This window comes from Aplidium turbinatum, chromosome 14, assembly GCF_918807975.1.
Source record: "Aplidium turbinatum chromosome 14, kaAplTurb1.1, whole genome shotgun sequence".
In the NCBI taxonomy this organism is placed as follows: Eukaryota; Metazoa; Chordata; class Ascidiacea; order Aplousobranchia; family Polyclinidae; genus Aplidium; species Aplidium turbinatum.
Window position 1 is genome coordinate 18,626,317 of NC_137485.1, and position 11,789 is coordinate 18,638,105.

At 41.8% G+C, this 11,789-nt stretch overlaps 1 protein-coding gene across 1 annotated transcript; it reads left to right on the plus strand.

Annotated features, from left to right (window-relative positions):
• The first annotated feature begins 762 nt into the window (after window positions 1–762).
• Window positions 763–3,375, plus strand: LOC145782957 (uncharacterized). Its single transcript, XM_082594717.1, has 3 exons — window positions 763–858; window positions 2,608–2,850; window positions 3,205–3,375. The coding sequence occupies exons 1-3, from the start codon at window positions 763–765 to the stop codon at window positions 3,373–3,375; spliced, it is 510 nt and encodes a 169-aa protein (XP_082450843.1).
• The last annotated feature ends 8,414 nt before the right edge of the window (window positions 3,376–11,789 follow it).

Here is an 11,789-nt window from a genome sequence, read left to right on the forward strand (position 1 = left end):
ATGCACCAGTGAATTTCGGAGGATCACAACATATAGTGGAAAAAGCAACATCTTCTCGCGTCTCAAAGAGCAAACATTGCATCTGATCCCAGTCGGCTGCGCTGCTCATATTTTGCATACTGCAGCAGAGACGAGACCAGAGCGCCTGACACTTGACATAGAAACAATCGTACTGAAGATTGGTAGATACTTCAAAAGCCAAACTGGTAGAACGATGAGGCTCAAGCATTTCTGTGAGGAGCTTGATAGCAACTACTCGACTCTACCAACACACACGCCGACTCGATAGACCACACTTGATGCTGTACTTGAGCGAATGATCGATCTCTGGGAACCACTCAAAGCGCATTTTCATTCACTAAATCATCCACCAAGAATATTAGAGGATTTCTTTAAATCAGAAGAGTCTTTGATCATCGTATCATTCCTCCACAGCGCTCTCTTGCTCTTCAATAAACCACTGTTACTCCTGCAAAAGTCAACTGCATTGTTTCCAGAACTGGCAGAGATAATTGAATCTTTCAATATCAAAATATTGCAACGCCAGTGTTCAGGGTTTTTCGGAGCAACAACAGATGAACTACTAAGAACAGTCGATGAAGAGCATGCTAAGGTTCTCAAAGCGAACTTCCAGGAGTTCTACACCATTACCTTGGAATATATCAATAAATGGCATCGATTTGAGCATCCAACACACATCAAGTGGACCCTGCTGAAAGATCAAGCAATCGAGTACGAGGAAGTCAAGGGGTTGATGCACTAATGGCAATGAAAGATGAGCTGTTCGATAAGGTCTCGGCTGTTAACGCTCTGCTTAAGAAGATTCCAGATGAAGTGTTCAGCAAGGATGAACCTGAGGTCAAGTGAATGAACATCTTTACCGGAAACAACTCTTTTCCGCTGCTCTACAAACTGGTTAGCACCATTTTCTCCCTTTCGGTCAGCAATACGTTTGTGGAAAGTGTATTCTCTCTTGTTTCGGCGCAGTGAACCAAGGAAAGGAACAGACTTAGTGAAATGACAGTCAAATCCCAGCTACAAGTAAAGATAAACCTACACCTGAGCTGCCGTGAGATCCATGAAGCAATTTCTAATATCAAAGAGTTGCTGGAGCAGATTGTTTCTGGTAAAAAATGTGGAATGCGATATGACACGGCTCGTATAAATACAAAGTATGTCCAAAACGTTTTTTAAATGCTAATCTACTTTTTCGGTTGTTCTTATTTTTGGGTCCATGTCGATGGCAACCCTGGCTATAAGGCAGGGGTGGCCAACCAATTTTGTTTTGACAAAATTCCTAAAAAGCGCATTTTTCAATCAAAATCCTGAGAGAAAATTTGTAGATCAACTCAGACAATACACTTGGTTACACTACCGGTATATATATAAACAGAATAGCCTACCGTACCTATCTTTCACGCCTATGGAACCATAATTTTATTGTTGTGTAACAAGTAGGAACATCCAAGGTTAAAAATCGAAGTAGTCTGAAAAATAGGTGTCTTGGCGAAAAAATAGCAGTAACTTTCCAGTTTGATTGTTGTTTGCGTTAGAAGAGGCTAGTTATTTAGCTTACCTCGGTTGTTATGTCCGGTTATTGCAGTCTAATCTACAGTAGGCTATACTACTAAACTGACTTATTCTTCTTTTTCGTATGAACTTCTGGCACCGAGAATTTATCCTTTTATCTTCAACGTTTCACTGTGTTTTCGGACTACACTGGAAGGCTACTAAAAGCAGCCAGTCTTTGATTTTATCATCCAAGACACGCACACCTTTCCCTCCATTAGGTGGCTTGAAGATGGTACAATCGTTGATGATGTGGTCTGTTCCTCAGCACCATATTCACAATAAGAGGCCATTTCCCATTGGTGCATGGTTGAGCGAAAAAGCCCGACGCCCATGCGAAGATTTTTGAGGCCTAACCACGCCAAACTCGGTAGCGTCAGGCCGATGGAACGGGTGTCGGCTTCGGAGATGAACGAATGGAATCTGGTGGTACTTGGCTTCCATTGAGATTTTTATTTAAGGTCTGCCCAATTAGCCACTGAGATGCTTTGTTTGTCAGCTTCTTTCAGCAGACGTTGAGCGCCTGGCAGGATGGGGTATCTTGATTTCAGATGATGGGGTAAATTAACTGAAAACTTGAATATACTGATCAGTGCTGACAATGGTAAATGTGTGATAAATGTAAATCCATTTACAGTAAAAGTGTTACAACAAAAATGTTGCTTAGTGACTTCATCACCGACCGGTCGATCGTTAGTAATTAAGAAATTTTCCAGTCGATCGCAAGCGATGAGAAATTGGCCACCCCTGCTATAAGGCATATAATCGGGTGCGAAGACAGTAGATTTGGAATTGTCTTCGAATGAAAGAAGGGAGAAGTATGTTTGTCTGATCCAAGAACGTATCAAGGAAGTAGGATACGAGGGAAGTGTGGGGCAGGAGTCATGCAGAAATTTGAGGGAACGGTCGAGTTGCATCAAGGATCTGCACTTGACCCGTTGCTCTTTTCTGTTATTATGGAACAGGAAACATCCAGAGAAGCACCATGGTAGGCTATATGTTGTTTGCAAACGACGACGTGTTGTGTGCAAAGACTAGAGAGGAAGCGGAACAGAGACTGGAGACTTGGAGAGCAGCGATGAAAGATATGAAATGAAAATAAGCAGGCAAAAGACAGAATATCTTAAACAGAAGAAAAAGACAGAAACACAACTGCAAGGAAAAACGATGAAACAAGGCGCAGAATTCAAATATCTTAGTTCGACAGTTCATGAGAACGGAACGAGTGACAGAGAGATGGCGAAACGATGCCAGGCAGGATGGAGAGCGTGGAAGAGTCATGTGTGACCAGGGCCGGATTTAGCTGATGGGGAGCCCGGGGCACTTTTAGATCGGGGGGCCCTCCGCGCAGAAAAATTTACCACCTCTACGTCTACAGTAGGCTACCATTAATCCAGCACTGCACAGCGTTTTGCAGAAAACTTCAAAGGCTTAAAGAAAACAAAAAAAACATAAAATCACATTTTTTCCACGTAGGGGAGCCCTTTAAAAATCGGGGGCCCGGGCACCTGCACCCTTTGCCCCCCCCTAAATCCGGGCATGTGTGTGATAGAAAGGTAGCTTAGACTACCAGAAAAGCTGAAGGGAAAACTTTATAAAACGATGGTAAGACCAGCAATGTTGTATGGGATGCAGGTGGTAGCCCTGACGAAAACACAGGAAGGGAAAATGCAAGTGGCACAAATGAAAACGTTGTCATGGTCTCTTGGGTTGACAAAGAAGGACAGATTAAGGAATGAAATCATCAGAGAACAAATGCCGGTTGGAAAGCTAGAAGACAAGCTGAGAGAGACACCTCTTAAATGATTGGGTCACGTTGTAGGGAGAAACGAAGATTGTGTCGGAAGAAGAATAAGACAATTGAAAGTTAATAAAATAAAGAGAGGGAGGCCGAAAAGAAAATGAAGAGATTGTGTGGCAAAAGATATGGAAATAGTGAGAGTGAAGGAGGAAGATTCTGCTGACAGAGAGATGTGGAGGACTGCACCGGCGACCCCACGTGAAGTCGGAATTGAGCCATAAGAAGAGGAAGAATATAGGCTAATGGACTTGTTTGGTTCAGTAACTTCGTTTCAGACACATGTAATTTTGGCAAAATATTATGTAGGCCTAGTTCAATCTTAACACGATCATCCTCGCTTATTACGCCCACATCCGGACCAGACAATTTTGAGCTTATTTAGCTCCGCCACTCCTATACAGGGCCGGATTTAGCTGATGGGGGCCCGGGGCACTTTTAGATCGGGGGGCCCCCATGCAAAAATTTTTTTCAAGCCTACGGCGAGAAAAACCATTTCTACGTCTACAGTAGCATCAGTCCAGTACTGCACAGCATTTTGCAGAAACTTTAAAGGCCAAAAGGAAAAAAAAATAACACAAAATCACATTTTAACCACATAGGGGGCCCTTCAAAAGTCGGGGGGCCCAGGGCAACTGCCCCCTCTGCCCCCCCTAAATCCGGGCCTGCTCCTATACCTTCAGTAATTTCAGAATGGACTAAATTGGGCTTAATAAGCGGGTAGACTTATTAACCATGGCCCGTGGGCATACTAAGCGGGAAATGCTGTAGTCTATACCATTGATTGATTGAATCTTTTTCATCGGACTAGGAAAGCTTCTTTTGAGCTTATTCCCGGCAGTTTCGTATACTGGTAGGCTAGATGCTTTGAATCACTGACGCAGGCCCGGTCATCGAGATCGACAGAGTAAAGTTTCTGATTGTTGAAGTCTTGTTGCTGGGAAATTGTTCCATCCATTAGATGCCGCTGAGTGGAGAACAGTCCTTATTGTGCGTTTCTCTAGCGCACACCTCGAGAGTCGAAAGTGATCTTCAAGGTTCTTCGTTCCAGAAGTCACGCGCTAGCTATAACTATGAGCTATCCGAGTGGACAATCATACGGGCTATCAACTGAGCTATCATTGAAAGTGCAGGGACCCGTGATGGATATCCATTGTTTTCAACCTTGTGCAAAATGTTTTTTTTCCTACAATATTTACGTTCCTTAAAAACTCAGTTTGTTGTGAACAAAAATAATTGATAGCCTAAATCAGTGCTGTTCAACCTTTTTGTCCGTGGTACACCTTTTTTCAATTTTTAATAACTTCGTATACCTCACAAATAGCAATGTTTAATTGTGCATGTAGGGTTTTTAACTATCCTATGTCCCCCATATCGTCCTAAGCTAAAGGGCTTCCAGGGAACATACGACATCGCCTTATCTCTCATGATAAACGAGTGTTACCCCTGTTACAGTATAATTCAATAAGTTCAGTATGTGTCATCTACTTGCTTATGTGTGCGTTTAATCTCCTCATCCCACGAAAGGAAGGGGGTCATGCGTCTTCCCCTACTAATTGTTAGCCTACAATTGTTATTTTTGTTGTAAAGTGTCTTATAACCACACACCTGTTTAATTTGCATCTTGTATAACCGCTTATTGTGATATGATTCATCTGTTATTTTGCCGTAAGGAGGGAAGTGTGTAACATGTACCATGTTTTTAACTAACAAATTTTTATTTTAACATATAACCGAAACTTATCAAAATTGCAGCGTTGAAATGCATGTTGCAATTCTGATAAGTTTCGGTTAAATGTTAAAATATAAATTTGTTAGTTAAAAACATGGTACATGTTACATGCACAGCAAGTAAAAAAAAACTAATAATTAATTAATTGTTTGTTACAGTGATTATAGTAGTCTTGGACTGGGCACAAGAAACTAGGCATGCAAAAGTGCAAAAAACGTCAAATTTGAAGTTGATTTAATGGCTAGCTTGTTGTTGCATTGTTTTGGCAAGTTGGACATAATGTGATGTTAGCTCTTTCTCTATTCCTCCCCGCATTAAAGAATCAATGTCAAGTATCGAGTTTCGTTTGTTTGGCTTGATCTCAACAAGACTGGAAAATCCTTCTTCACACAAATAAGTGGTAGGCATCTGCACCAAGACATCAATGGCTTTTTGCGCGAGATTTTTGTATTCGGGGAATTCAAGAAGAGTGACCCAACATTGTGTGTAATCCACTTCTCGGAATGAGTAGGCCTATTTTTGATTTAAATCAGCCCGTAGTTCCAATAATTCCTCATCCTCAGTTGGTTCTTCATTAAATGGTTGGATAACCCACGAGTTTGCTTCCAGACATTGGTCGTTATTTTCAGGAAAATACGTAGTCAAATTGTCGGCAAGTAATTTCAGGTGACCAACAATAAGGGCAGACAAGTTATTTTCAGTAGAAACGTCCTCAAACTCCCAGCTAGACTCTTTCATCTATTGACTTAATACAGGAAAGTCATTGAAGTTCCTCGACAAAGCATTCTCTTTCCAGAGTGGAATTTTCATCTTCAGCGCATTGATCTTGCTAGTTGACCAAAGTATATCACCCCTCTCCTTTGAAGACTGATGTTCACTTGGTTCAAACGATCAAAAATCGACGCCAAGTATGCCAATTTTGCAATCTAGAATATGTCACGAAACTTGGAAGCCCTTGGGTCTCCGGTACACGCATCCAAAATGAGCGTATCTGTTTCAAAAGCACAAAGCAGGTTGGCGAGTAATAACCGCACACCAGTAGGTCCGGTTAAAAGTTTACAAATATGCCACTTGCTGTCTCTGTTATGACTTACACTATCACAGATCTAAGCTGTATACCCTCCGTATACCCTTCTCCAGCTGTATACCCTAGTTTTGATCTGGTATACACTTGGGTATACAGTATACCCGGTTGAAGAGCACTGGCCTAAATTGTTTTCTACCCAATAACATAGCCTATCACAGCTTTCACCAGTGATTCTGTTGAATAGCGATTGACGGCTTTCAGTTTTCTCCATTTTAGCAAAACTTTAGGCTACATTATGACATGAAATCGGTGATTTTATCAACAATTACTTTTAAAGAAATAGCGTCAGTTTCAAATTGCTGTGAAGTAACAACTATTCAATATCTCCGCAATTCACCTCTGTGACCAAATCTTACCATGAGTTCACCTTTTTTATTCTACAATCGTAAACATATTGTTAAAATTTGCAAATTTTAAATTATTGTAGGCTACAGAATTACTTGCCTTTTTCTTTTAATCTGAAATTCCTTTAAATACTTTCACACAAACAAGTTTTGTACACACATTATTTTATTCCAAATTCAAAATCTATTCATTTTAAAAAACACTGTAATGTTTCTCGGGCTTCTGACGTCTAACTTGCTTCGGACGAACTCTCATGTACAAACAGATATCTTTATTTGAATCTCAAACATAAATTGGCAATGTAGGCTACACGCCCACATAGCTGCGGCACTAACGATTGACTTTTGACAACTAGTTGAACTCGAGTTGGAGAATCTGCCGCAACGCTGCCAGGAAAGCGTATTTAACAGCGGCCAATCAAGAGGTCATGGAAAACGCGCAAGGCAAAATGTGAAACACGAGGTACAAACTTAAAAGGCAAGTTCTCAAAAGATTAAAAGTTTTAAGGCACATTTCCAATATATTACATCTCCCTTTGTCTGAAGAAAAAGAAAACTATTTAACAATACACAAACAGATTAAACTTATGAAGAGTGGTACACTGCCAAATACACATGAAATAACGGTATCACATTTACTACACAAATTATTTTTCAGAAGCTTAGGTGAACAGCAAGTGTTAACTTATAGCACGTATACTCTCGTTGTTAGCATTTCATTTAACTCAAACAAAGCACTTCTGCAGTTGTTTCTGCTTTTACAGTGGAATTTAACTAAGAATGAAGTTGCCTTTGAAACAATGATTTCACCAAGATAAGGGGATTACATTGTTTTCTGCAATCAAAACAATACATTATAACATATTGCAAAACAAAAATAGCAAATTAAAAGCTTTCAAAACAAACAGCACAAAAGTAAATCAACTTTCCTTTAACTTTTCATCAGCAGCGCATCGTTTCCATCAGCAACAACTTTTTCATCAGCAGCAACTTTTTCATCAGCGGCAGCATTTTCATCAGCTGCAAGTTGCTGCATTTCTCGACATTTAACTTCGGGTGTAATGGACTGCTAAACGTTCGGTGATTAGTTTTCCAACTATCACAAAAATTCGCAAATTCGAACTTTAACTCGACCATCCTCCTCCACTTTTTAAAATTCTTCGCAACATTTCCTTGTTGGAAGTTCATTGCTGTCTTTGTTGCGTGCGTCGAATCCATCTGACACCATGTAATGTTTCGTGGACTTCGACAACTTCGAATCCACTTCTGACACCATGTAATGTTTCTCGGGCTTCTGACGTCTAACTTGCTTCGGACGAACTCTCATGTACAAACAGATATCTTTATTTGAATCTCAAACATAAATTGGCAATGTACACGCCCACATAGCTGCGGCACTAACGATTGACTTTGACAACTAGTTGAACTCGAATTGGAGAATCTGCCGCAACGCTGCCAGGAAAGCGTATTTAACAGCGGCCAATCAAGAGGTCATGGAAAACGCGCAAGGCAAAATGTGAAACACGAGGTACAAACTTAAAAGGCAAGTTCTCAAAAGATTAAAAGTTTTAAGGCACATTTCCAATATATTACAAACACCATTTCAAAAATTGGTGTTCTAAATTCTACAATTCGGGCTCACAAATAAAGAAATTCCTTGAGACTTATTTCGTTACTTCTGTGTCATCGAAGCCAGCATAGTTACGCCAGCTGCGGTTCTGCTGTCATCAGGGGTTATTAAACATTTAAATAAATAAAAAACTAGAACCCCTGCAAAAGTATAAATTTCCTTGTACAAAATTGTATGAAACTCAGCACATCAAAGAGTATATGATTGTATTTAGTTTTGCCAAACAAGTTCTATTTATAGTAAGTTTAAACTGTTTTGCGACCCACATTGGATGGTCTCGCCACCCACTATTTGCGGACCTCTGGTCTAGGAAACTTCACTTTGTCAATCTCGGTGACCGGCCCTGAGTAAGTGGGTCAAAATCTCTGTTATAAGTATACGAAGCTGCCGGAAATAACCTATAAAAGGCTTTGTCAGTCCAAGGATAAAGATTCAAAAACCAACTAACCATTTTAACTTAAAAAGAAAATCCGCACTGGTTAACCGTAAAAAAAAACTATTTTTCACATTACTTCATTCCAACTAAACCAATAATAAACACACGATTAATAGCAATATGTTTGTGGCACGAAACAGCTAAAGCCATTTTTGGGATTTTGCTCTATTTCGGTAAAACAAACCTAAGTTGATTCTGACAAAACACAAGGGTCGACTTGCCTTCGCTGAGAAACTCAACCCAACATCATTGAAAAAAAAAAAGGCAACAAGTGTGAGGACTACTAGCTAGGGACTTACTTTCACTTCACAGACAAGAATATTTGAAAATATCTGGCAACTCTGGTTGCTAGAATTCCGAATCCAGACATACGTTTTTTTGGTCTGCCTATAGTGCCTTGGAGTAAGTGTGTGGATTCGGTTAGCTAGCTGAGTACCGTAGTTGTGGTCTGGTGTCAGCAGCACTACTTTTTTGTAATGCAGCGGAGAGGCGCTACATTTTTTTAGTTGCACTCCCGCTATTCGCTACTTTTCAAGTTAAAGTTTGAAAAAAATATCATAACTCTTTTTTAAAGAGTTCTATAGCAACAATAGGTGAAAAAATCAAGGCAGAAATCAAGTATTGCGCCAAGAAATCGATAATTGCAGAAACATCAAGTTTGAAATTGGTATGACAAGAGCGACACCAACACTAGTCAGGACTCCATTCTGAAGCTGAGAAATTATGTGGACACTAACGCACTGAAAATTGTATATTATGATACAGTTTTATTTATTCTCATATTCAATAGTGCATATCTGACTGGGGTGAAAGTTGTGACAATACACTAGATCATTTAAATAAATTACATAAAAGAGTTGTTAAAGTTATGACATCCAGTAGCCTAACTACGCAACTCACATATTGCAACTTTTTCAACTGCAACTTGCAACTTTTTCGATCAGAACTAGTGAAAAACGGGACGTACAAAATAGGCGACCGCAAGTTCTCCAAACTTGTAAAGAGGGAAACGTCTGATCTCTGGAAAATCCCAACACCAGACGAGGAAAGCATTTCTGGTGAATTTACGTCCGATGAGTTCACCGCTGCCCTACAATCAACTAAGACCCGTAAGGCCCCTGGTCCTGATAACATCTGCCCTGAACTTGTACTCCATGCTGGCATCGCCATGAAGTCTTGGCTGCGCAAATTCCTGTCTTCCTGCTTATGCCAACTCAAAATCCCCAAAATTTGGAGACGAGCCAAAGTAGTCGCGATCCCTAAGCCTCGTAAGCCACAAGAGGATCCGAAGAGCTATCAACCTATATCTCTTCTCTGTATCCCTTTTAATATCTTCGAACGTCTTATCTACACTAGAGTCGAACCAATTATAGACCCACTCTTGCCCCGGGAACAAGCTGGTTTCGACGTGGAAGATCTACTGTTGACCAAGTCACTCTCATGACTCAAGACATCGAAAACTGCTTTGAGGCAAAGAAGAAGGCTGGTGCTGTGTTTCTTGGACCTCACAGCCGCATACGACACCGTATGACACCAAGGCCTCACCTGCAAACTCTTCCGTCTGCTCCCGGACAGGCACATGGTCCGCATGATCATGGAGCTCGTTTACAACAGAAGCTTTACCCTCACCACCGGAAATGGTAAACCAAGCAGGTTACGACGCCTTAAGAATGGTGTCCCTCAGGGATCTGTCCTGGCCCCCCTTCTGTTTAACATCTACATCCACGACTTGCCAATCACGGTATCCGCAAAGTACGCCTACGCCGATGATTTGGCCATTTTACACTTGTCGAATCAATGGGATACATTAGAAGAGACTCTAAACCAGGACATGTCGACACTTTCGGCATACCTCCAGAGATGGAGACTGAAGCTCAGCGAAACCAAAACAGTGACGACAGCCTTCCACTTAAACAACCGGGAAGCGAAGCGTGAGCTCAAGATCAACACCGATGGAAAAACTCTGCCCTTCTGCCCAAACCCTAAATATCTAGGGGTAGTCCTGGACAGGTCGCTCACTTATCGTCAACATGTGGAGTCACTACGCAAAAAGATCTCAACACGCACAGCTTTGCTAAGGCGCCTGGCCGGCTCAGGCTGGGGAGCCTGAGTCGATACCCTGCGCATTGCCACCATCGCGCTAGTTCACGCTCCAGCAGAATACTGTGTATCTGTCTGGAGCCGCAGTGCCCACTGCCATCAAATCGACACTGCCATAAACGACGCCTTGCGTATCGTGACAGGATGCCTGCGACCTACACCATCGGAAAATCTCCCTGTCCTTGCAGGCATCCAACCAGCTGAGCTTTGTCACGAAGAAGCCATCCTGTCTCTTTCTCGTCGCGCTACGAACCCCAACCACTTGCTCTACTCAAGTCTCTATGAGTCTGTGAACGAGAAACCTCAGCGACTGAAATCGAGACACCCATTTGTACATGCCGCACAACTCCTGATGAAAATCGCTGAAGACCAATCCATCAGTGCGGCTACCTGGGCGGACCACCAATAGAGCTCGGAGTGGAAGAAGAACTCCTCAAGACTCCAAAGTTTCATCTCCGACACCAGCAACCACCCAACCGGAATGCATTTGCCAAGGAAGGCCTGGGTGCGGCTCAACTGCCTGCGTACTGGCGTCAGACTATTCCGCTCCAACATGCACAAATGGGGGATGGCTCCATCCGCGATTTGTGGGTGTGGCAAGGAGGAACAAACCGTAGACCACACCATTTGTAATTGCGCCATCTACCATGCGCCAAATGGTGTGCGTGGTCTGCGTGAACTGGATGACAAATCAATTGAATGGCTGCTCGACACCTGCCCAAACATCTAGACCACGTCGCCGCCACTGCCCAAGGGTGGCAAAAGGCAGAGCCCCTCGACCCTTGGAGTGGCGAAGAAGGTTCAAACGAAGAAGAAGAAGAACTGCAGCTGTTAAATATATTACGGTATATATACCAGTACATGAAATCTATAAACTAGAAATAGCAAAATACATGCATATAAAGTCCATTTAAATAAGTAGTGGTAGCTCATACTCTTTTAGCCTGAGCAGCGAGTAGCACACTGCTTTTAAAGTAGCAGATGCCCACCTCTACCAATATGTAAGGGAACCTCATAGAGACTATCTATTGTATATAACATGTTTTCTATGTTTTCACCAGATCATTTCATTAAATGCCAAAGAAAGGTTTAT

Coding starts and splice junctions, on each gene's coding strand:
- LOC145782957 (XM_082594717.1), top strand. CDS start 763: ATGGCAATGAAAGATGAGCTGTTCGATAAGGTCTCGGCTGTTAACGCT. Junction 859..2,607: donor TCAGCAAGGATGAACCTGAG/GTCAAGTGAATG, acceptor TGCAAAGACTAG/AGAGGAAGCGGAACAGAGAC. Junction 2,851..3,204: donor GGAGAGCGTGGAAGAGTCAT/GTGTGACCAGGG, acceptor TATGGGATGCAG/GTGGTAGCCCTGACGAAAAC.